Source organism: Bombyx mori, chromosome 7 (genome assembly GCF_030269925.1).
Source record: "Bombyx mori chromosome 7, ASM3026992v2".
Taxonomy (NCBI): domain Eukaryota; kingdom Metazoa; phylum Arthropoda; class Insecta; order Lepidoptera; family Bombycidae; genus Bombyx; species Bombyx mori.
The window spans coordinates 51,314-74,388 of NC_085113.1; the positions used below are offsets into that span (position 1 = coordinate 51,314).

Consider the following 23,075-nt stretch of genomic DNA (forward strand, 5'->3'; position numbering starts at 1 on the left):
AGTGTCATGATGAATAGATTCCGACCGAAAAATGGTATCCGATATTTCGGATTCAAATAAGTGTATAATCCATGTTTCGGATGAGGGCTCCATAATGAATTTAAATATATATAGATAATAGTTTTGGGGCATCGACCTTCTTGAGATCCTATAAAATATGTTTTAATTATTATTTATGTACGTTTTAAGCATGATAAAATTAGAAATTTTATTTAAGCAATCATATTAAATCGATATGAAAGTCAATAAATAATGTACAACCAAAAACAGACGGCTGAACTGACGTGACAATGACATTTGGCGCGCAAAACATGGCGGATTTTCGGCCTCATTAGACGGAGACGGAGACATTTACGTATATTCATGTTTCATTTTATGTACGCACTGAAATACTGTTATATTGTTTTCTTGCGAGTTAAAGTGCTGAGTAAGAACGAGATAGATATATGTTTATGTGTGTGCCTTCAAAATGGGTGCTATTTATATAAGCAATTGTACGTATAGAACAATATGTCGTGTCCCTACTATATAGGTCTATGAGTATGAAGCATGAACGGTATCGAACGCCTGCGAGAACTGGTATGCATGAGAATACGATAACATAGGCTCCGATTATGTTGGAGGTAGGTGAAAAAAAAAAAAAAAAAAAAACTTAACCTAACCTAAACCAAACCGGGTCAGCCCTTACGCTAATGCCTTCAGGAAAACCGCCGAATTTTAGCCATTACATATAGTTCGTAAAATAATGTTACGCTGGTAAGAGCAACGCCATCTATCGTCCAATAGCAGAAATTCTTCTCAAAAAAACCAGTTAAAGCGAGAACGCTCGAGAATTACAGCGTCATCTATTGTCAAATAGCGGAAACACATATCGAAACTACTCGACTTCTCAGGAATGTTCTTACTGGTGGTAGGACCTCTTGTGAGTCCGCGCGGGTGGGTACCACTACCCTGCCTATTTCTGCCGTGAAGCAGTAATGCGTTTCGGTTTGAAGGCTGGGGCAGCCGTCGTTACTATACTTGAGACCTTAGAACTTGTATCTTAAGGTGGGTGGCGCATTTACGTTGTGGATGTCTATGGGCTCCAGTAATCACTTAACACCAGGTGGGCTGTGAGCTCGTCCACCCATCTAAGCAATAAAAAAAAATAAAAAATAAAAAATGTTCTCGATAATTCTAGGAATGTCGTATCGACTATTTAGAAATTATAGAAATTTATAGAAAAGCGTGGCATAGATGACACGGAGGTAATTAATAAAGGAGGCAATTAATAATCGAATCTACTCGAAGCGAAACAGCGAACGGATCACCTGAAGTAAAGCGGAAAAAACAATTAAAAAATTTTTAAGTGTTCGTTAGGTGTTCTAAGTGTCATTTTTCATAATCATTTCATAATCATTTCATAATCTTTAACTTAATTTTTTTGTCATCGCTCTGGTCTTCGCAACTATCCATACTGATAAGAACTAGAATATTATATACATATCCGGGTGGTTTAATCATTGTAATTCAAATATATTACGGAATGAATTAAATGACAAAATATAAAATAGAATTTCATTGAAATAACATGTAACATACTAATCACTTTTTACTAAATCCATTCAGTTTTACTTGTAAAAACAGCACTACAGTTACATAATAAGTCACATTTATAGCTGCAGATATAATAATAAGAAAGGGTGCGTGTACTTATGTACGCGCGTAAGAAGTTATACTTTATTTTTATTAAATTTATTTATTTCTTTCTTTTTTTTAAATATTAAATAATTAATAATAAATATTTAACGTTAATAATTTAATAATATTCAGTATGAATTAAATAATAGTTTTGTCATTTATATTACTAAAAAAATGAATGCTAATAACACTTTTTTTTACGAGTGTACATGCGCGAAAGTTCACCTGCTGCTATATTCAGACTCGCCAAGTTACTTCGGTCGTATTATAATGAGCGATTTAGTGGGCAACTTCATTTCTGTTAATTTAGTGTCGCGGTGCGCGCGCATCGTAAAATTTCACTCTCATCAATTTTTCATAACGCGCCTAAAGAAGTATAACATCAAAAAAAAAAAAAAAGTACTACTGCTACATCCGATTGCGATGTGCTTAAGGGGGGAGGGAGGGAGGGAGGGATTAAAAACAAACACTTAATCAATAATAAGAATATTTATTGTCTAATGAAACTTAATTTAACAATATAGCAGCAGCCATGCGGCACATAATCTAATAGTCGTTCAGTCGACGTCGCGGCGTCGGTCGCCGTGTCTACATATGTCTACATCTACATCATACATTTACATTAATCAATAAATTAAAATTTATTTGAATCTAAAAACACTTTATTTAGAACAATACATACACATGTAGATATGTTAATAAAATGGAGAGGTTTCACAGTTCGAACACGTCGGTAGCTCTTGGCGACTCTTATCATATTAACATCAACGAAAAGTTAAGACAAAGTTGCATCCCATACCATCCGCGTACAGCAGCAGTGTCGCTGCGCTCTACGCATTCAACATTACCAGCACCCAGTACCAGGACGGACCGCACCAACAACACATTGGCTCGATGACTGTACAGAAGAGTTGACGTTAAGCTGTCAATATGACAACTGCTTCGGATGGACCGTTACGTAGCGCCGTGTGCTGTGTGTGTGTGTGTGTGTGCGGCGGCGTGGATTGATTAGTTTGTGTGCGATTGTTTAACTGTCGTACTGAGCTGTACTGAACTGCACCGAAGACGTCTCAGCGTCTCCGCACCTCATTGTCTGTGGGGGCGGGAGCGGGCGTGGTGCTGGGCGTGGTGTCCGCTGGAGGTGCGGCTGTGGTGGTAGTGGTCGTGGTGGTCGTGGTGGTCGGCGGGTCGAGCCCCTTGATCTCGAAGGGTCCGCGGAACAACGGCCGGAACAGGCGGAGGAAGGACTGATACCGCACCGCTGAGTTCTGTAACGTTACATTACAAACGATACATATTATTATGTACATATTATATACATGACGTATGAACGTTAATTTAGCTTATTATCTATAGATCCGTGCACGAGTTCACAGACCGCCTGGTATTGAATGGTTACTCCGGCCCGCAAACCTCACAACACCAATGACGCAACCCACTTTGGGACATGAGGTTGTGAGCGGCCTACAATGTCAAAGTTTCAATTGTATTGTACACCGACTGTCCCACCTCACTGACCCCCGCCCGCCCGCGGCAGAAACTAACCGTACACACAGGTTCTAACCGTACGTCACAGTACACCCAACACGCACCGCACCAAGCGACATGCACATTTAACATCAGCTGCACTCGGTCGCCATCGTATTCGCATATCGCCATTTACAAAATATGTAGAGCAGCACGCATACATTCCAGGACGTCACGTGAGGACGCACGGGTAAGTGTCTGCCACCACACTGCCTTTTTCTTCCGTGAAGCAGTAACGCGTTTCGGTTTGAGGAGTGGGGCAGCCGTTGTACTGTATTGTAGAACTCATATTCAAGGTGGGTGGCGGAATCTATTTTGTAGATATTTATGAGCTCCGGTAACCACTTAACATCGGGTGGCCTGTGAGTTCGTCCACTCACCTAAGCTATACCTGACAAACTGTCCAACACGTGGCGTAGATACACATATACTATGTATCATGAGCAATACATAAGACCAGTCAGACCTTGAGGATGGGGAGCTCGGTTCGTTCGCCGGTTCTACCTGCCTACACGCGCGGCGCTCACTTGCCGCACGTCCGTCATCATTCTTGTGTAATAATAAAAATTCGTCAGGAAAAGAGTATGTAATTTAAGGAAGATTGATTACCTGGACGACGTCGCCGATGATCTTAGTGGTTCGGATGAGGAGGGAGACGGAGGGACCAAACAGGCTCCCCGGGAAGTCGAGGCTGACCTTGTTCCGGTCGAAAACGGGGATGTCGTCGGCCTGCCTCGTCACCCGCACCCCACCCGTCTCCCCATGCGCCCGCAGCCCCACCCCCGGGGAGACCCTCCGGCCCCGCGACGACGATGGCTCCGAGGGGAGCGCCCTCGTGCGGCGACTCCACGTAGTGCCACTCTGGAACTGACACACGCTCGACATGTAGACACGACAGTCGGTGCGCCGTCTGTACGCGCATTCACCACCACTTACCTTATTCTGTCGTATAATTAAAACGTATCCCGTTGTAATAATAAACATTTACAAACTGACTTTGTTATGAACTCCTAAAACACAAGTGAACAGCAGCACTCACCACGGAGCGGCCGCGTCCGAGAACTAAGAATGTTACATGAAGAGCAGCTCACTTTGGCTCCGCTCTACTTCATATTATTAGTACAATTTAAACCAGTTCATGTGCAGGTAGGTCGCTCGACGTGAGACACGTGAGGCTTGCCCCACCTCTCGTCACGCCTTGCGTGATTATACGGTCGACGACGACGCTTACGATGATTAGCTATGATTACGAAATAATTGTGAGATTTATATAGTGATTAGCGGACGTGAGTGCGCGACCTCTGCTGCGACTATGTTGCGAGCGACCTCGGCGACGACAGGACGACCCTGGGGTCCAACACTCGCCTAGTATTTACATTTATTCAACCATTCAAAATTGAATTTCAATATATTGCGAATTCATCCTCACCCAAAACTGATTGTACAAAGTATGTATGTATGTATGTACATATGCATGTATGTATGTATGTATGTACATATGTATCAATATCGTACCGCGGAGCAGTGTGTAACAAGGCAACATAACGTTCGTATTGCGTCGGATGGGGTCGCGTCGTCGGGTGCTCGGTGCGTCAGGTTGCAGTGAGCAGGCCCGCGGCGCCGCACAAGTGTGAGGCATGGCGGGCGCGCGCGGAAAGTGTTTCAATAAGCGGACTGTTCGAAACCAATCCGTTAGTTTTTGAATTCTTACCACGGCAACACGGGTCGCGATTTGACGGTGCCGTCGCGATTTGACATCTGTCACTTTTTCTTGCTTCTCGAACGGGACGGTACCTGTATATTGACGGTCTACGCTAAAGTTGTGTATCATCGCTAATCCTTATCCATTCCTGCCCCATACCCTTCACCCTAAGTGATACGGCGTGAGAAGACGAAGGCATCGGTTCCGGTGAGTGATTGCATGATATTTTGTTAAAATAGTACACACGGCGCCGCGAATCGCGGCACATGTTCGACGCGCACCTCGTGCTGGTTTCCGTAGCCCTAGGCTGCCACGAGGTCGCTGGGTTCGAATCGAACAATTTCTGGTAGCAGAGCGTGGTTAGATTTGTGAAATCTATAGTAATTACCACGAATGTAAAATTTTTTACGTCTAACCTCACTTAATTTTGTTACTAGTCAGCAGAAGTAGTGTAGGCATAGGGTTCGGTTCTGTTTAAACTATCATTCTGCTGACCTAGGTCAGGTCGTTTAGTGTGTTTCTATCCACCTGGTTAAGAAAATTAGTGAGTAGTAATAGTTAGTAATAGTAAGACTGATTTATTAGCTTCCACTGCGCATAGCTGACTAATTGTACGTGAGTTGGACAGCTGTGCTGGCTGAGTTTATGACCTAGCACACAGCTGCTACAGTGGTCAGCTATTTTCATACTATTACTACAGATTTATGTTAATTCTGCTCATCATAGCAGTAGATTACCACATCTATTTAAGCATAATTGTGTGTAACAATCTGAATGTTATTACAGTTTGGGTTTATAATTTATTATTAATTTGTGTATGATTGTAGCTCACTTCCTACTTATGTTTTAGTATAATTGAGCTGCAACACATTTGTAATTGAATATAACTGGAGTACTTGTTGAACTTGTAGTAGTAGATTGCTGGTTGGGCCCTGTTTGGAGACTAGCTTAGTTATAGTCCAGAGGCCAACGGTGTATGAGTGTCATTTCAAAACTTATACCAGCAATTTACTATTATATATATTTTTTTGTTATTTGTTTTAATTTGTTCTAAATTTAAATTACTTGTTTGAATTTGTGGTAGTGGATTGCTGACTGTGGGCCCTGCTTGGTGACTGGCTTTGGTATAGTCCTGAGGCCATCAGTGTTTGAAAATTAATTCACAAATTTTTATCAGCAATTTGCTATCATATAATTAATTTTTAATTTTAATTTTGTTATTTGACTTACCCGTTGAACGGTGTGAATACTTTGTGATAGTAAATTGTTGATTGGGTCCTGCTTGGTGACTAGCTTCTAGTTATAGTCTAGAGGCCAGGTGTGCTTGAGTTTAGTTGCAACTCAAAACCTGGTATCAGCAATTTTCTATCTTATAACTTTTAATTTTAAGTTTGTTCTTATTTGTTGGGGTGTCCTTGGTACAGTGGTGAGGTCTAGGTTACCTAAATACTTAGGAGTAGGAATATTTTGGTGGGCTCACTCGTACACTCCTTTAAATAATTCCTTTGATTTTTTTTTGAATTTTTATTTTGAATTTTTTTTTGATTTTTTTTAATTTTTTTTTTGATTTTTTTTTTTTTTTTGAATTTTTTTTTGAGTTTTTTTTTGTTCTGGTTGTAAACTGCAAGTAACATGTCGGTGTCCTACATTCGCGGGAAGGTGACTAGTGAGCTCCGATGGTTCGCATCAGCTCATGCTTTGGTTGACAGAACGGATAGGGATGCGGCATTGCTCGATAGGGCGTCTCAGGTGCACGAACGGTTGGAGGTAGTGTACGATCGGTTGTCTGACCTCGTTGCTTTGGGGTCCGAAGTGGAGAAGGAGGTGATCCATGCCATCGGTCTTGACGTGGACCAGTGTCAGGAGTACGCTGATGCCATTCTGCAACGGGTGGCCGATATTAAGAAGCAGTCGTCATCCGGTGGTAATGGAGGTTCGGGAACTACGTCAGGCGTCATATCGCGCCTCCCCTCCATCGACCTGCCGATCTTCCACGGTGATCTGAACGAGTGGGTCGGCTTTATAAATTTGTTTGACAGCCTGGTCCATGGTCGGTCGGACTTGACTGCCTCTTATAAGATGGCTCAGCTTCGGGGTGCTCTGCGAGGTGAACCTGGTGAATTGGTGGCACACTTGCCTATCACCAACGACAATTATGCGGTCGCACGCCAGATCCTGTTCGACCGATATCAAAATCAACGACGGTTGGTAGACGCTCAGCTGGCCAGGCTGTTTGCGATACCCAAACTTTCTCGGGCGTCCGATATCAGAACCGAGGTACTGAATCCAGTTACGGTGGCCACTAAGGCCTTGGGCAATTTGGGTCTACCAGTAGACCAATGGTCATATCTGCTCTTTTATATTGTTGCAGGTAGGCTGCCGGTTGAGGTGCTCACTCGCTTCGAGCAGCAGGACAACGCAGGTAGGGACGAACTGCCTACCCTGGCCAATCTGCTGGCATTTTTAGAAGGCGAAAGTCGCAGACACGAGATTATGCCACCACCCTCCTCCTCTTGGTCGCGTGTGCCGGCTTCCGGCCACGCCGTTTCGGTTGCTCAGAGGGGAGGGGGAGGGGATAAGAGGGGGCCGTCTCAACGACTGACTGCGCTCATGGCAGCGGTGGGAGGCCCACGGTGTGCCTTCTGTCATGAGAGCGGGCACGACGTAGCCGCCTGTCCGAGGTTCCGGTCGACGCGCATCAGGGGTAGACGCAACATCGTTGCCCAGCGGCGATGGTGCTTTTTTTGTTTTGGGCCGCACACGGCGAGCGTCTGTCCACAGCCACAATTGTGCCCTAATTGCGACGGTCGGCACCATGCCCTCCTGTGTCTGGAGTCTGCCGCCACTCCGAGGTCATCCGGACGCAGTCATCCAGCCTCGCCGACCGGTGAGCGCACCGGTCGTAGCCCTCGCCAATTCGGCGGCGTGGACCCTCGGGAAGAGGCTTCGCAGGGAGGCGCCGGGTTAGGTACTGCGGGCGGGTGCCAGCGGATGCCCACTAGCTACGCCGGGGTGGCCACGTTGTCCCCCCGTGCGGGGCCGTGTTCGCCGGCTGGATCGAGTAGCCCTGCTCACTCGTCTCCCCTTCCCTCAGAAGTACGGTTTTCCCCTCCGCTGAGGGAGCGGCCGACGCTGGAGCGACTCCCTCCAGTGTTTGGCCCGTTTGGCCATCGTACACGGAGGTATATGAGGCGGGACGGGAAACGAGGGCCTTATGTGGGAGCGTGGGATCCGCTGGCACGCTACGACCTTCCGTCGCGCGCCGACCGGGATAGCGGGGACCCGGGCCCCCGCTAGGAAATTGCCGCTCACTGCAGTGTTGCCCCAGCCCCAGAAGCTGTTTTACTTCCTACCGCTTCTGTTCGGGTGTTGGATTCGGATGGCAACACTGTGGTTGCTCGAGCTCTGTTGGATTCCGGCGCACAGGGCAGTATTATGTCGAGCAACCTTGCAGTACGGTTGGGCAATCCTATTTACAAGTCTTCTTATTCTATTCGTGGAGTGGGCAATGTTAGAATTTCGGACGTGATCGGTCACACTTCATTTATTTTCTCATCGAATCCCAACCCTCGCTTACAGTTTAGAGTCTCAGCTTTGGTGATGCCTGAGGTGATAGGTCGTCACCCTCCGGTGAAGGTAAATAGTTACATACGGTCATTGACTTCAGACTTACGGCTAGCGGACCCCAAGTTTGACACACCGGGGCCAGTAGACGTACTACTTGGAGCGGATGTACTAGGGAAGCTGCTCCTAACTGGGAAGCGCGTTCTTCATGCGGAGGGTTTGGTTGCAATGGACACAAAATTAGGGCATGTATTGTTGGGTCCTGCGTTCCGGCCGGTCGCTGCGAGGAAATCGGACAATTTTCTGGTCGGGTCTACACTTTCGGAAGTAGTCCAACGGTTTTGGGAACTAGAAGAACCTCCTACAGCTTATCGAGTTAACCCGGATGAGGAGGAATGTGAGCTGTTTTACCAGAATAATACGGGTCGTCTCTATTCGGGCCGGTTCTTGTTAAGACTTCCTTTTCGGGCGAATCGCCCACTGCTAGGCAGTTCGAGGAAGGCAGCAGAGACTAGACTTTTGTCAATGGAGAGACGCATGAGGCGCGACGCGGTGTTCCGTCAGAAATATGTAGAGTTTATGCGGGAGTATGAATCCTTAGGTCACATGTCGGTTTCCAAGGTAGATTGGAGTGCTACGGAGCACTGTTTCCTGCCTCATCATGCGGTTTTGAAAACTCCTAACGGTAAAATTAGGGTCGTGTTTGACGGTTCGGTTACGACCTCCTCCGGCGTCTCGTTAAATCAGTGTCTCCATTCGGGTCCAAAGCTGAACCGGGACATTTCAGACATACTGACGAGCTTCCGCAGGCACCAGATCGTTTTCGTGGCAGACATCCGAATGATGTTCAGGCAAACGGTGATTCATCCGGAGGATAGGCGGTATCAACTCATTCTCTGGCGTGAAAGCTCAGATGAGCCCATAAAAATTTATGAACTGAACACGAACACTTACGGGTTGCGGTCGAGTCCATATTTGGCGGTTCGTTCTTTGCGGGAGCTGGCAGTGAGGGAACGGTTGCACTACCCTCGTGCTGCGGACATTTTGGAACGGGACCTATATGTCGATGACGTATGTACGGGCGCCGACAGTGTCGAAGAGGCCTTATCACGCAAGGATGAACTGATCCGCCTTTTGAGCAGGGGCGGGTACGAGTTGAGAAAATGGCTGTCTAACTGTCCTGAGTTGTTGACTGGTTTGCCAACGGAGTATCAACAGGATCCCCATCTTTTCGAGAATGTCGATAACCCTAACATGCTGTCGGTCCTAGGGATTCAATATCGTCCGATTCAAGATGAATTTACCTATCGGGTGGAGTTGGAAAATCCAAAGGTATGGTCTAAGCGAACGGTGCTTTCCACAATTGCTCGAACCTTCGATCCAAACGGTTGGATCGCTCCTGTCACTTTTCTCTTAAAGTGCTTCATGCAGCGACTGTGGTCTGCTAACCTGTCATGGGACGAGGGGATTGCTGGTGACCTATTGAAGGATTGGTTGAACTTTTTCTCGTCTCTTCCTGATATTAACCACGTGTCAATACCTCGGAAGCTGGTTCCTGCGGGCAAATACAAGGCGTCTCTCCACGGGTTTTCGGATGCCTCGGAACGCGGATTCGCAGCTGCGGTATACTTGCGAACGGTTTCTTCAACTGGAAGGGTTGATATACGGTTGGTGTTAGCTAAGAGTAAGGTCGCTCCGCTTCGGACACGCATGACAATTCCGAAGCTCGAGTTGTCTGGTGCCGCTCTACTGACTAGGTTGTTAAACCATACAGCTACTAGTTTACGGTCGGTTATTGATTTAGAAAACACTGTGTATGCTTGGACAGACAGCCAGATAGTGTTGTGCTGGTTGAAGGCTTCGGTTCATACACTTGAAGTTTTCGTGGCCAACCGTGTCTCCCAGATTCAAGGATCTGAGGTCCCTCTAACATGGAGACACGTGCCTGGTGAGCTCAATCCGGCGGACTGCGCTTCTCGGGGATGCTTAGCATCGGAAATAGTTGATCATCAGTTATGGTGGGGTCCCCAGTGGCTCACAATGAAGGCTTCTCAGTGGCCACCCTCTCGCATAGGAGTTCCTCCAGGTCTCGTGGCTGCACCGGCGCAGTTCCAGGATCGAGGAGTGATTCAGGGGTTGGATTTGGATCTGCTCATCAACCGTTATAGCTCCTTGGACAAGCTGGTTAAGGTTACCGCCTGGATTTTGAGGTTTATTCGGAATTGTCGTTTGTCGGTGTCTCAACGCAATATGACACCTGTTGTGTGTCCCATCGAGCGGAAGAAGGCACTGCTGAAATTAATTGAAGTTGTGCAAGCCACCAGCTTTCATTCAGAATTGAAGGCGCTAAGGACTGAGCGCCCTAAGCTTCGTGGAGCTATCGCTCGTCTAAGCCCCTTTGTAGACGGCCAGGGGTTGATTCGAGTGGGAGGTAGATTAAGTAACTCCAATTTACCTTATTCGGCGCGCCATCCTCTTTTACTTCCCAAGAAGAGCCAGTTAGTTGACCTGTTGGTGATGGATCGCCACATCGCAAATTCGCATTCCGGTTGCAATGCGCTGCTGGCATCCCTCCAGAGGGAATTTTGGATTCTGTCAGGGCGTCGTACGGTTCGGAGCGTCCTTTTCCGGTGTTTACCCTGTTATCGGCTTAAGGCGTCTACGATGCAGCCTCAGATGGGAGATCTGCCTTCAGACAGAGTGAAGAAGATGAGGCCGTTTTCTGGAGTTGGTACGGACTTCGCTGGGCCCTTCATGATCAAGGCTTCACGTTTGCGGAATGTTAGGTTAATTAAGGCTTATCTGTGCGTCTTTGTCTGTCTTTCAACCAAAGCTGTACATCTTGAAGTTGTTGCCGACCTTACAACTGAAGCCTTTATTGCGAGCTTGGATAGATTTGTGTCCCGTCGAGGTTTACCCGAATTGATACGCTCCGATAACGGAACGAATTTTGTAGGTGCGGACCGTTACTTGCGGGATGTAGTAAATTTCTTGAACAATAACCAGGTGGATATTGAAACGGCCCTCTCTCGTCGCGGTATTCGGTGGACCTTCAGTCCTCCAGGATGCCCCCACTGGGGTGGAATTTTCGAGGCAGTAGTAAAATCGGCTAAGACTCACTTGATGCGCGTGATAGGGCAAACCTCGCTCACCTTTGAGGAGTTAACTACGGTATTTTGTAAAATTGAAGCGGTACTTAATTCGCGGCCGTTGTGCCCGCTCAGTTCAGACCCGAATGACTTGGAGTCGTTAACTCCAGGCCATTTCTTGATAGGACAGCCACTCAATGCGTTGCCGGAGTATCCCCTCTCGGATATCAAGCCTGGACGGTTGAGGCGATACCAGATGTTGCAGCAGATGTCCCAAGATTTTTGGAAACGTTGGTCCCTTGAGTATTTACATCTGCTCCAGCAGCGCTTTAAGTGGACGGATAGAACCAGTCCCCCTCACGTCGGTGACCTTGTGTTGGTTAAGGATGCTAACCTGCCGCCACTGCGTTGGCGTAGGGGGCGCATTGTTAATCTGTTTCCCGGTAAGGATGGGACCCCACGGTCTGCAGAGGTTCTGGTCGGGGACTCGGTTCTCAAACGAGCGGTCACAACGTTGTCCCGGCTGCCAGTTGATTAGGGACAGGTAGGGGACCTGTCCGGGCGGGTGACTGTTCGAAACCAATCCGTTAGTTTTTGAATTCTTACCACGGCAACACGGGTCGCGATTTGACGGTGCCGTCGCGATTTGACATCTGTCACTTTTTCTTGCTTCTCGAACGGGACGGTACCTGTATATTGACGGTCTACGCTAAAGTTGTGTATCATCGCTAATCCTTATCCATTCCTGCCCCATACCCTTCTCCCTAAGTGATACGGCGTGAGAAGACGAAGGCATCGGTTCCGGTGAGTGATTGCATGATATTTTGTTAAAATAGTACACACGGCGCCGCGAATCGCGGCACATGTTCGACGCGCACCTCGTGCTGGTTTCCGTAGCCCTAGGCTGCCACGAGGTCGCTGGGTTCGAATCGAACACGGACTATCGATAAAATTTTAATCGACTGGCACGAGAATTCATAATTTTACTTACACTAGTTCTTGATTGTTCGTGTGAGGTAAATACTGGTACGGCCACGGCGTCTGTCAGATCGATCGTGCTGACGACGGCCGTGACGTCACTCGTGGTTGGGCATTAAATAAAACGAATAACGCTCACCATTATAACAAAATATTTATTAGGACTTAATACATGAACTGTGATATGGCAACAATTTGGCATTGATTGAGCTCAAGGGAAGGGAACGGTCGAGGCGAACTATCTACTGTCACGGTGGTGCTACGGCATCGCTACGCGTGTCTACAGGACGGTGCTACGAGCTACGTTGCTACAGTGACCTAATTGTGTAACACTGTGGTTCGGTCTGTTTCCGTATCATAAGAATTAAGTGATAAAAAATGTGATTCTTGGAGATTACTTGGATTATTCAACATCCTTGTGTCTAAAGGAGAGACAGAAAAAAGCGTGATATCTGCACGTGCAATATAACAATTAAATACGATGTACTATAGATTTGAGCCCACCGGACTACGAAGCCGCCAGCACACGTCTACCGTTGCTCGCTGCGTGGTCACATTGCCTAACTCTTGAAGACTCGAGTGAATAACGACACAATGGCAGTGTCCGTGATCCCCGTGGTCCCCAATGAAATAAGGCAACCACTCGCATGAGATCATCGAGCGCGCTCTTGTTGGGCGAAGGGAGGACGGGGGAGGACAGGGGAGGACGGGGGAGGCTTGCTCGTACGAAAGGAACTCATATTGCACACAGATATAGTTAATATAGTTAACAAACATTTTATTTAATTCAATGACTTTAGTAATGACTAGCTCTGACGTGGGGACATCTTGCGATGTGACAAATAAATAGTGTGTTGACGCACGCGTGCGCCTGTGTGTGTATGCGTGTGTGTATAGAAATAGTAGTGTGATAATACGCAAATTCAATTTTGATTAATAAGTTTGTGCTCTAGTGAACTTTACTCACAACTCATTAATGAGTGACTCGCTACAACTAGTGCTCTACTGTACTCTACGTGCTGACTATACTATATACTAATCCCACTGCTATACTACTACTCGTATAAGAGTCAAACGCCTCGCCAGTTTCTATATACAGTTAAATATATTGTACATACAACGAGCGAGAGAGAGGCAACGGTTTCTTGGGTGCAAGAGTGCAATGAAAAAAATAATTATACAAAAATATTTAATATCACCATTTCACCTAAAACTATTTACAAAATATAAATATACAGAGTAGAGAGTGCGGTTCAATACCGGTAGAAGAAAAGTACAAAAAGTTAGGGGAGAAGAGTGGAGCAGGAGAACAGGAGAGAGACGAGAAATCGCGCAGCTGTGCGTGCGACTGGGCGGGGGAACAAGAGCGTGACTTACGCTCGCTAGTGTAGTGCCACTAGCGCGGGTCACGACTCCGGGGCTCCCTTACTGCGCTCCTACTCCAGTACTCTCACTGGGATCTGAGCCTCATATGCCTTCGACTATCTCATAGCAAACAGCAGATCAACTCCGCACACGAGTACGCAAGGCACTGGAAACTTGGCGCAAACGATGCATGGATCTCTTTCTACTTTACTAATATGGCTGCTCTACTTTAGCAGTCTTTTTTCTTTGAAATAGTATGAATAAAAAGTGTTTTTTAATTGATTCATGACGAAATAATCAATTGAACGTTCACTTTAATCTGATACTGGAATGTGAGTTGACCTGCCGCGTGCTGGTGGTGTGTTTAGAGGAAGAAGAAGGGATCACGAGTCATCCTCTTCGGAGGAATCGATAGTCTCTACGGTGCCGCCTCCTCCTCCGCCCGAGGAAGAGCCGGACAGCGACGTGACCAGCGAGAGGATGGAGCCGAGTCCGCCCCCACCTGAGCCAGAGCCGCCAGCAGAGCCCCCCGAGGCCCCGCCCAGCAGACCCGACACCGCCTGGATCTTGGGCCCGAGCAGCTGCAACTTGGGTCCGATGACCTGCCCCACGACGCCCGCGAGCGAGCCCAGGCCGCCGCTCGACGGCGCCTCGATGCCGTACTGCTTGTTGAGCTCGATGTTCTGCCGGTCCAGGTTCGCTACGAACTTAGTCTTCGCGTCGATCAACGAGTTGATTTTCTGAAAACGACAGGACCATGACACCCGACCGAGTCCTGCTGCAGCCGGCAGGACTCGCTCGTACTACTGCGCTCTACTCGCGCTGTTTCATCAGCTTCCGTTGACCTCGGCGCGGCGCGGCGGTGTTGTTATTACAGAGGCGCATATTCATAGATGGCCTCGCTATATATTTTAGTTTTCTCCAAGATTGCGCGGTATGTTGCGCAAATTGAGCAATATCCACTCTACAGTAGGTCGAGTCAATAATCAAGTAGATAGTCCGTTACATGAATGCGTGTCGGAGTGAAATAAACAAAGAACACAAAGAGTAAACTGTACTGACCCCGAAGACGAACCCGAGCACTGCGTTCTTGACGCCGAACTTTGCCTGAGTGATGCCCTCGAGCTTGCGCTTCTCCCGGAGCTGTTCGTCGCCCACCTCCTGGACACACACACACACGAGCCTCGTCACTACTGGCACGCTCTCACTCACGCACACCGACCACCAGCAAAGCTTCCCGCGACCTGCCACTGCGCCCCGACCCATCACCATCCTTTATTTAGTACGCATACCATATTATGTGTATTTGTAAATCTGAAGGTCACCCGCAGCGCCGCGTGCACAAATAGACTAACGGACGTGACATAGTGACACAGTGACGTCATCACAGCCCGGCCCGGCGCGGCTCCTGGTCTCTAGTCACTAGTCTATGTTGGCCTCATTCAAGTTATTGTACTGGATGCTGGTTACGAATGACTGCAATTATCAGAGCACGACGCGGTCTACGGGTATTTGTAATTAGTATAAAGCAGCAATTAGAGCCCATGGACACCACCAACTAAATGGAATTCAGGGTGGAGTTGTCAAATTATTAAAATATTGTAAAACATCGGAATATTACTATTACTATTATGACTATTTATTATTAGCTTTATAACACTTATTAGAGAGAAGAGCCCGTGGCTCACTTCATGTTAAGTGGTGATCGGAAATTCTGTGGGGTGCGAAGTCTATATGTGACAACGTGAATGCCATCATCCAGCACGAGATAGTACTAGTAGTATATACAACGGTCGCATGAATATTTGATACAAGAAGTTGGTAAGCCGGTGGTGCCTCCCCGGGCGGCCTCACTACCCCACTAGCTTTGTGGGTTTTATTTTAATACATAATATGAGTCCGGCATCATGATAGCGATCCAATTATCCATGCTCGGTGCACGTCTACATTGAAACAATCGTACCGCCTGCGCCTGCCGCATTTGGCACAATGCCATCAATGAACAGAATACACCGGGGTCTGCCGCTAGACCACGGACGCTACTACATGTGGTCACTTGTGTCTAGAAGTTCGTTGACATATCCGGGCTGCTAGTTGTATTGACACTACGTACGCGACTGCACCGTCGACTGCATCCTACCGACTGCGATGACGCTTTTTCTCATCATACGAGACTACTTGTCGAACCGATCGTTCCGATATCGAGTCGAGGGAACGCGCTCTCGCCCCCGTCACGTTACAGCCGGAGTCGCGCAAGGCTACGCCCTCTCCCCGTTACTGTTCTGTTTGTATATCAACGATATACCCCGGTCTCCGGAGACCCATCTGGCGCTCTACTACTACTCGTGTAGGAAAAAGTCGTTGTTACATCGGCGACTCCTGACCGCAGCTACCACCATGGGACAGTGGTTCCGGAAGTGACGCATCGACATCAATCCCACGAAAAGCACAGCAGTGCTCTTCAAAAGGGGTCGCCCTCCGAACACCACATTGAGCATCCCTCTCCCGACTAGGCGTGTCAACACCTCCGCCTCCGCCGTTCGCCCAATCATGATGTACAACCAACCCATACCGTGGACCCCGAAGGTCAAATACTTAGGCGTCACCTTTGACAGAGGGATGACATTCCGCCCCCACATAAAGACGGTACGCGACCGTGCCGCCTTCATACTAGGACGCCTCTACCCGATGATATATAGGCGAAGTAAATTGTCCCTTAGAAATAAGATGACACTACAAAACTTGCATACGCCCCGTCATGACCTATGCAAGTGCAGTGTTCGCTCACGTGGCCCGCACTAATTTAAAATCATTCCAAGTAATTCAATCCCGTTTTTGCAGGATGGCCGTTGGAGCTCCGTGGTTCGTCAGGAAGTCGACCTCCATGACAACCTAGACTTAGAGTCCATCAGTAAGTATCGGCAGTCGGCGTCGATGCGCCACTTCGATAAAGCGGCACGACACTAGAACCCTCTCATCGTGGCCGCCGGTAATTACATTCCCGATCCTGAGGACAGAATGGAAAGCAGTCGACGTCGCCCTAAGCACGTCATTTCGGATTCTCCCGATCCACTAACGGTGCTTTTAAGTACCTCAAGCACCTGTCATCGTTCTCGTCGAACCCGTCGCTTGCGACGAAGGACTCTACGAATAAATTAACCCTCAGACACAGTCCTCTGAGTTTCTCGCCGGATCTTCTCAGTGGGTCGCGTTTCAGATCTGGTGGTAGATTCTGCGAAGCACGGCTCTTGCTAGGGTTCGTGTTAGCACCCTGTAGGTAGCGGCCTCTCCCCGGTGAAGGTCAAGGGGCGACCTGAGGGGGTGAGGCCGCGCGGCGCGCTACCAGCACTCTAGCGCGCTGCCGTGGAGTAAGTAGAGCGACCGGTCGACGGTGTATCACGTCCCGACCCGGCATGCTGATTCTGGTCCAGCGGGGTATTCCGGGACATCAGCGGCACCGTCTGGGCGGCCCGACGGGCTGCCGTACCGAGACGGTCGACGTTTCAGAGCCTTCGATTCGCCTCGAAGGATCCGTCAGCTGGGCGTCCTTGGAGTGAGCCGCGCCGTCTGGTTGTAGTGTTGAGTGTACCTCATCCGGGTTCTGACCTCGGAGGGGATCGGACGTCGGGTGTAAGAGTGCAGGGGAGTCGTTTAGTGGGTGGGCTAAAATCCTTGGGCCCGCGGTCTGCTCATAACACCATGTAGATTGTTGAGTCTCACATACCCCGCGCGCCCCTTTGCGCGGGGACCTCGTAGGAGGTTCGGCCCTCTACCCGAAAAAAAAAAAAAAAAAAGGTTCGTGTTAGCAACGTCGTCAGGTTTGAGCCCCGTAAGCTCATCTACTAGTTAAGGTTACGCTGATATAACTTCTCAAGGCTCTCAGCTTAGGTAGGGAAAAAAAGAGATGCACCCGCGAGTCGTGCGACGGTGTTCATGACTCAGGTTGTCTATGTAGTCTCTGTCTCAATAGATGCGCCTCAGGCTCGCGCAGAGACGACGAGGGATAGCATTTTGTGATGAAACACACATTATAAAGATGAGTTCCACGGAGCGGGGACGAGGGGAAAGGGGTGCTTGCGTGGAGCAACTTTACAAACGTCACCGTTACAACACATGGGCCAGTGAAGCGAGAGCCGTGTCGCGGACGGAATTTGCGACTCGGAAGGATCTCTTCACAACGGGCCCTTGCAGTATCAGTTATCAGCAAACATCGAACGAGGCCGCAGTTTCGCAACCCCTTCCCCTCTACATCTCGTCTCCAGCAGCACGCGTTGCGACACGACGCCGGCGCCGGCCCGCGCTGCTTGATTTGTAATACATCTGCGACCCAACCACGAACAACGCACCGCCTCTACCCAGTACCGCGGTCCAACCTAACTGAACAGAGCGGACCCTCGGACGGCGGGAGTGTGTCGGTCTGCTCATTGATGCTCACTCATATAAGTATTGTAATAAAGTTATTATGGTTGTTGAGAAACACTTCAACACCATTCGCTGTTGATTGCAGATGGGACGATGTTGAATGATGATGACACAGCGGTGTCGGTGTACGACCGTCCACCCTCTCACCTCATCAGCACATGGCGCTTACAATAAAATTCATATCAAAAATAATTCAGACTGTACTGAGACCTTAAAACTTTCATCTCAAGGTGGGTGGCGCATTTACGTTGTAGATGTCTATGGGCTCCAGTAACCACTTATCAACCAGGTGGGCTGTGAGCTCGTCCACCCATCTATGAAATAAATAAAATAGATAGATCTTAGTCGTGTGGGACGCGGGTGTCCGGCGTGTGTGGTGGCGTGGGTGCGGACCGCGGGTCGAGGCCGGCCGGTCACTCGCTTGAACAGGTTCGCTTGTAGGCTTTAATTGATACCCAGTGCGAGGTGACCTGGTTAACGACACTATTCATTTACTTTGTTTGGCATACTATATTATTACATAAACTACTGTACAGAGCAAGCAACGACATTAAATCTGCGGATCTCATTACAAAAACTATAAAAAAATCTTCATTTAAGTTGTAAAACTGCGAAAATTTCAAGTATGTAGCATCATCGCGTCATCGCGTCGCGTCGTGTACCGCAACCTTTCATAATAATGTTATGTAGTTGGTAGAGACAGTATCTCCCCGAGAGGTTCTCATCGGTTAGGCAACATTAGTGACGTATGAACTCACCGCCTGAGAACTATCGCAAAAACGTGTGTGCATTGTCTCCGTGCTCTCAGTGCACTGTACTCGCGGTTACAAAGCACTTCCGAAGTGGCAATTACAGCCGGTTACAACTTGCACAACCAAACAAAATGTGTTCCACTAAACAATTACTCACATTCCGAGTGACTAAGAGCGGCTCACAATGTGCGGTCACACGCGTACACAAGTGGCTCACAGACCTAATCCGAAATCCACGAATGAACGTAGAGCGAATCGGCTTACAAAAAGAACCGTTGATATATTGAACAAGCACTTTCTGATGCTACTATTTAATTATGGAGTTATTTCATTTCAGCACGCGTTGAAGTCTATGGGCCGGCGAACACGTGATTGCTGCACACAATAAGTGCTATCACAGTACGCGTCGCGTTAACAACGCCCAATTCTTAGTTGTAATCGACCTCAAGGAGTCTCCCATACTGAACCGACGCGCGCATGACGTTCTGCACCTCGCTGTGACACCTATTACTCGTAGAATTGTATGCAACTAATTGTATCGCAGACAGGGATTTGTAACGAGCTCGCATCAGTAACACTTTGCGTGTTATTGTACTCGGTTCCATCTACTGGAGAGTGGGTACCAGAGCCATTTGAGAATTGTTCCACCAGCGCACACTGCGACCGCTAATCAGCATTTATTGGTAAGAGCGTAGAGCGTACAGTGGGTCCGCGGGACTGGGCAGCACCGAGCCGTCAGTCTGTGTAGTGAATGCGCTCTGACTCGATGTATAACATGAATGTTCTACCATGGACGGCAGAGTGCACGTTGTGACGTCTGTGTGACCACTTAATACCAAATAGACCTTGAGCTCATTTGTTCCAGGAAGCGACGGCGCTAGTTTTCGAGCCGGGAGCTGACCGTCCATCCAACACAACACGCCGCGCGCGCGTGTGCTGGCGTCGGGGTACTGTACTGTGTTGACGCGGCTCGCCCTCAGCAAATGCACAACGGAACAATCAATGACTAGTGCTCGGACAGTAATGGAGATTGATAGCTGATCGATACGCTTATAGACCGCTCATGATCTGCATTTTAATTGATACAATTTCTTTTTATTTTCTTATTGAAAATTTCCACAGGTATTTCTTAATGAATAAAGCTCATCCATGGCAACTAAACAAAACAAAAGAAAAACGCTCGACAAATAGACGCAACAATGGTGGGTAACTGTTTTGTCCCGATGGGGTCGACAGGCCGCGCTCTGCGGAGGTCAGACGAGCCGCGGTCGTTGCCTCACCTACTGCCATTAGCGGGACCGCTCTGACAGACCTACAGGTCCTTACTTGGGAAAACAACCATTTTGTAACGGTCGCTGATGCAATCATAAAGAGGCTGTGTCTCTGATTTGATGTCACTAAAACTATTTGTGTTCGCGCGTGTGTGTCTGTGTGTGGTGAGGTATGTGCGGTGGAGTACGTGAGGTGAGAACTGATGTACTTTAAAAAGCTTTTAAACAGCTTAGGAATTTTGTTGTACTTTTAATGGTGAAGTCGGCCTCCGGTATGATGAACGCGAGGCGCGGCATTCGCTTGGATCATGTTAAAAAGGTGAGTTATGTCGATCCGTTATTTTAATTATTGGCTTAAAGAGTACGAGATATTATTCGAAGCACGGAACTGGCTTAAATTGTTTTTCACAAGCGAACAAAACTCGTGAAAAAATTAATATTCGTAAGGAAAAAATATAATCGGTCACAATATACATAAACAATACGTTAGTGGATGCTAAGAAATCCGCGCGGACACAGGAGATGGGGAGCCAGCACCGGAATACAAGCTGTCGCTGCCTCCACGCTGCAGCGCGACCAGCACGACCAGCACTGCCATGCAGCGCGGTGGAGGAGCGTGAGGACCTTAGAACGACCTTATGTTACGTTACGTTAGTAGAGATACATCGGCTGCCGACCGACTTACTGCTGCGCGCTGCGGTCGCTATAGAACACCATATCGGTAAGATGTCATTGTAGTTCAAACTTTTGACCATAAACATATTGATCATAAGGAGCTATAGTACAGACTTATATAAGTTATATCCGTAGCCACGATGTGGCTCTCTAAGTAGAGACACGATGGTCGCTGACATGTTCATCATCTACATTTTATTAACGTCGTTCTAGGTTACCACAATGATATGAGTCCTAATCGATCGAGCGGAGTTAAACAGAAAGACAAAGAGAGACAAGTGCGGTGACACGCCACGCCCTGTTGGACGGACACACTGCACTAAACTGATCTGTGATCGTTCCTGTAATGAAATATTACCATCTCAACTAAAGCGTCAGCGGTGAGCTGGCCGCCAACTATCGTTAAGTTGTTCGTCCGACCGTGCTATTGTTGTTTAGTCTGTGGCGTGATATAGGCGCTATATTTACAAGCACACGTACGGCATGTAGAGTCGGCTCTGTCGTTCTATTCCGCGTACACACTCTACAAATTACAACATTGTATCTCTTGAAACAATAGCGAAAGTTTTTGTTACTGCTGCGCTACCTCTTTTCTTTGATCTCTTTATTTTCTTCTCTAGTTTGATGAGAGATGCCACTGTGTTAATTTATTTTTAATTTCTAACATTATGAATCCAAACTAATTTATACAGATCGTCGTCAGTAATGTACTAAGCCTTAGAATAAACTAAACTAGATAAGGGAGTAAACCGCGCAGGGGTGTACATTCCGGAATCCGAGGCCGGGCGGTTCCACTCTGAGGTCTCCGTCAAATCCGAAAACAGTAGACGCCCACGGCGGCTCCGGTAGGTAGGCTCGAACTGTTCCCCCAACACGAAGGCGAGTGACGTGATAACGAAAGCGAGCATCCGAACATCCTTTGAACTTTTATAATTATTGTTTTAGGTAATCAAATACATATACTTAGTGGAAAAAAACACTTGCCAAGGGAAACCGTCGTATACCCTACGACATCCGGTTTTGTGTAGTATTGTGAATAATCACTGAATTTACTGAAATTCATACAATAATATAACATTTCGTCCGCTCCCAAACACACGCGTCCACTCACACACGCACATAGCACGGCGGACACGTGACCTTGACACACATCTCTATGCTGTTACTATTCACACGCTGTCTAGTGAAGAAACTGCTGAAAGAAAACGTTTTACATCTACATCGAGGGAGCCAGCCGTCGCGCAACATGACATCACTCACCTAACGAACTAACTCATCAAGCTAACGACCTGGGAACCAGCTAGTCCGGTCCGCGGGGCCGATCACTGACTCCAAACCACTTTCTTTGTCTTTCTGTTTATGTTCGAAGCTTGTTACTGAGCTCGTCGCGTGCAATTATAACCGGTACTGACTAAATCATTAAACTGGATATATTGGTACGAAGGAGCAGGTGTTAGTAAGCAGTGACGTACAAGCGAGCGCGGGAGGCGGCACGTGACCCACCCGGGGACGACCCGCGACACAGCGCAGCCGCACTACGCGCACAGTCCGCGCAATACATTTACATTCACGAAACGATTCTGTGGCTCGTTTCTTAATATTTACATAAGTAGTCGTGCCGGGTTATATCACCCACTGACCGCGACTGCACATCGAGACGTGTCCCCGCACCGCGCACCTATCTACACATGTGTGCGCGGGCGTCCACCAGCGCCAGCCGAGTGTACGCCAAGCGATCACGTACCGACTCCACTCAAGACATTATTATGTACAGCATGGTCCGCAGCCGCCAGCCCTGCAACTCTACTAAACAAAGTGTCGGCGCCGCAGCGAGGGAGGGCTGTGAGGTGCGCGAAGATAGATTTAGCAGAGTTGCAGGGCTGCAGACGGCGCGGGAGGTTACCTGTAGCGGCTGCAGCGCGTCGTCGTCGGCGAGCTGGCGGCGGCTGCGGGGGAGGGGGGTGGCGGTCGCCAGCAGCACGAGTGCGCAGAGCGGGGCGAGCGAGCGTGCGGACACCATCGTGACGGAGCGAGCACTGAGCGCACGCCG

At 48.1% G+C, this 23,075-nt stretch overlaps 1 protein-coding gene across 2 annotated transcripts; it reads right to left on the minus strand.

Moving 5' to 3' along the window:
- Nucleotides 1-2,154: 2,154 nt before the first annotated feature.
- LOC101744161 (uncharacterized) lies at nt 2,155-23,075 on the minus strand. 2 transcript variants are annotated; one of them, XM_062669286.1, is made up of 3 exons: nt 22,929-23,075; nt 3,817-4,074; nt 2,155-2,948 (listed from the first exon to the last, which is right to left on the minus strand). In XM_062669286.1, exons 1-3 carry the CDS (start codon nt 23,043-23,045, stop codon nt 2,751-2,753), a joined length of 573 nt encoding a protein of 190 aa, XP_062525270.1. In that variant the 5' UTR covers nt 23,046-23,075; the 3' UTR covers nt 2,155-2,750. The 2 variants fall into 2 exon arrangements, with proteins under 2 accessions (XP_062525270.1, XP_004934376.1); XM_004934319.5 differs by lacking the exons at nt 2,155-2,948; nt 3,817-4,074 and adding exons at nt 13,716-14,645; nt 14,968-15,066.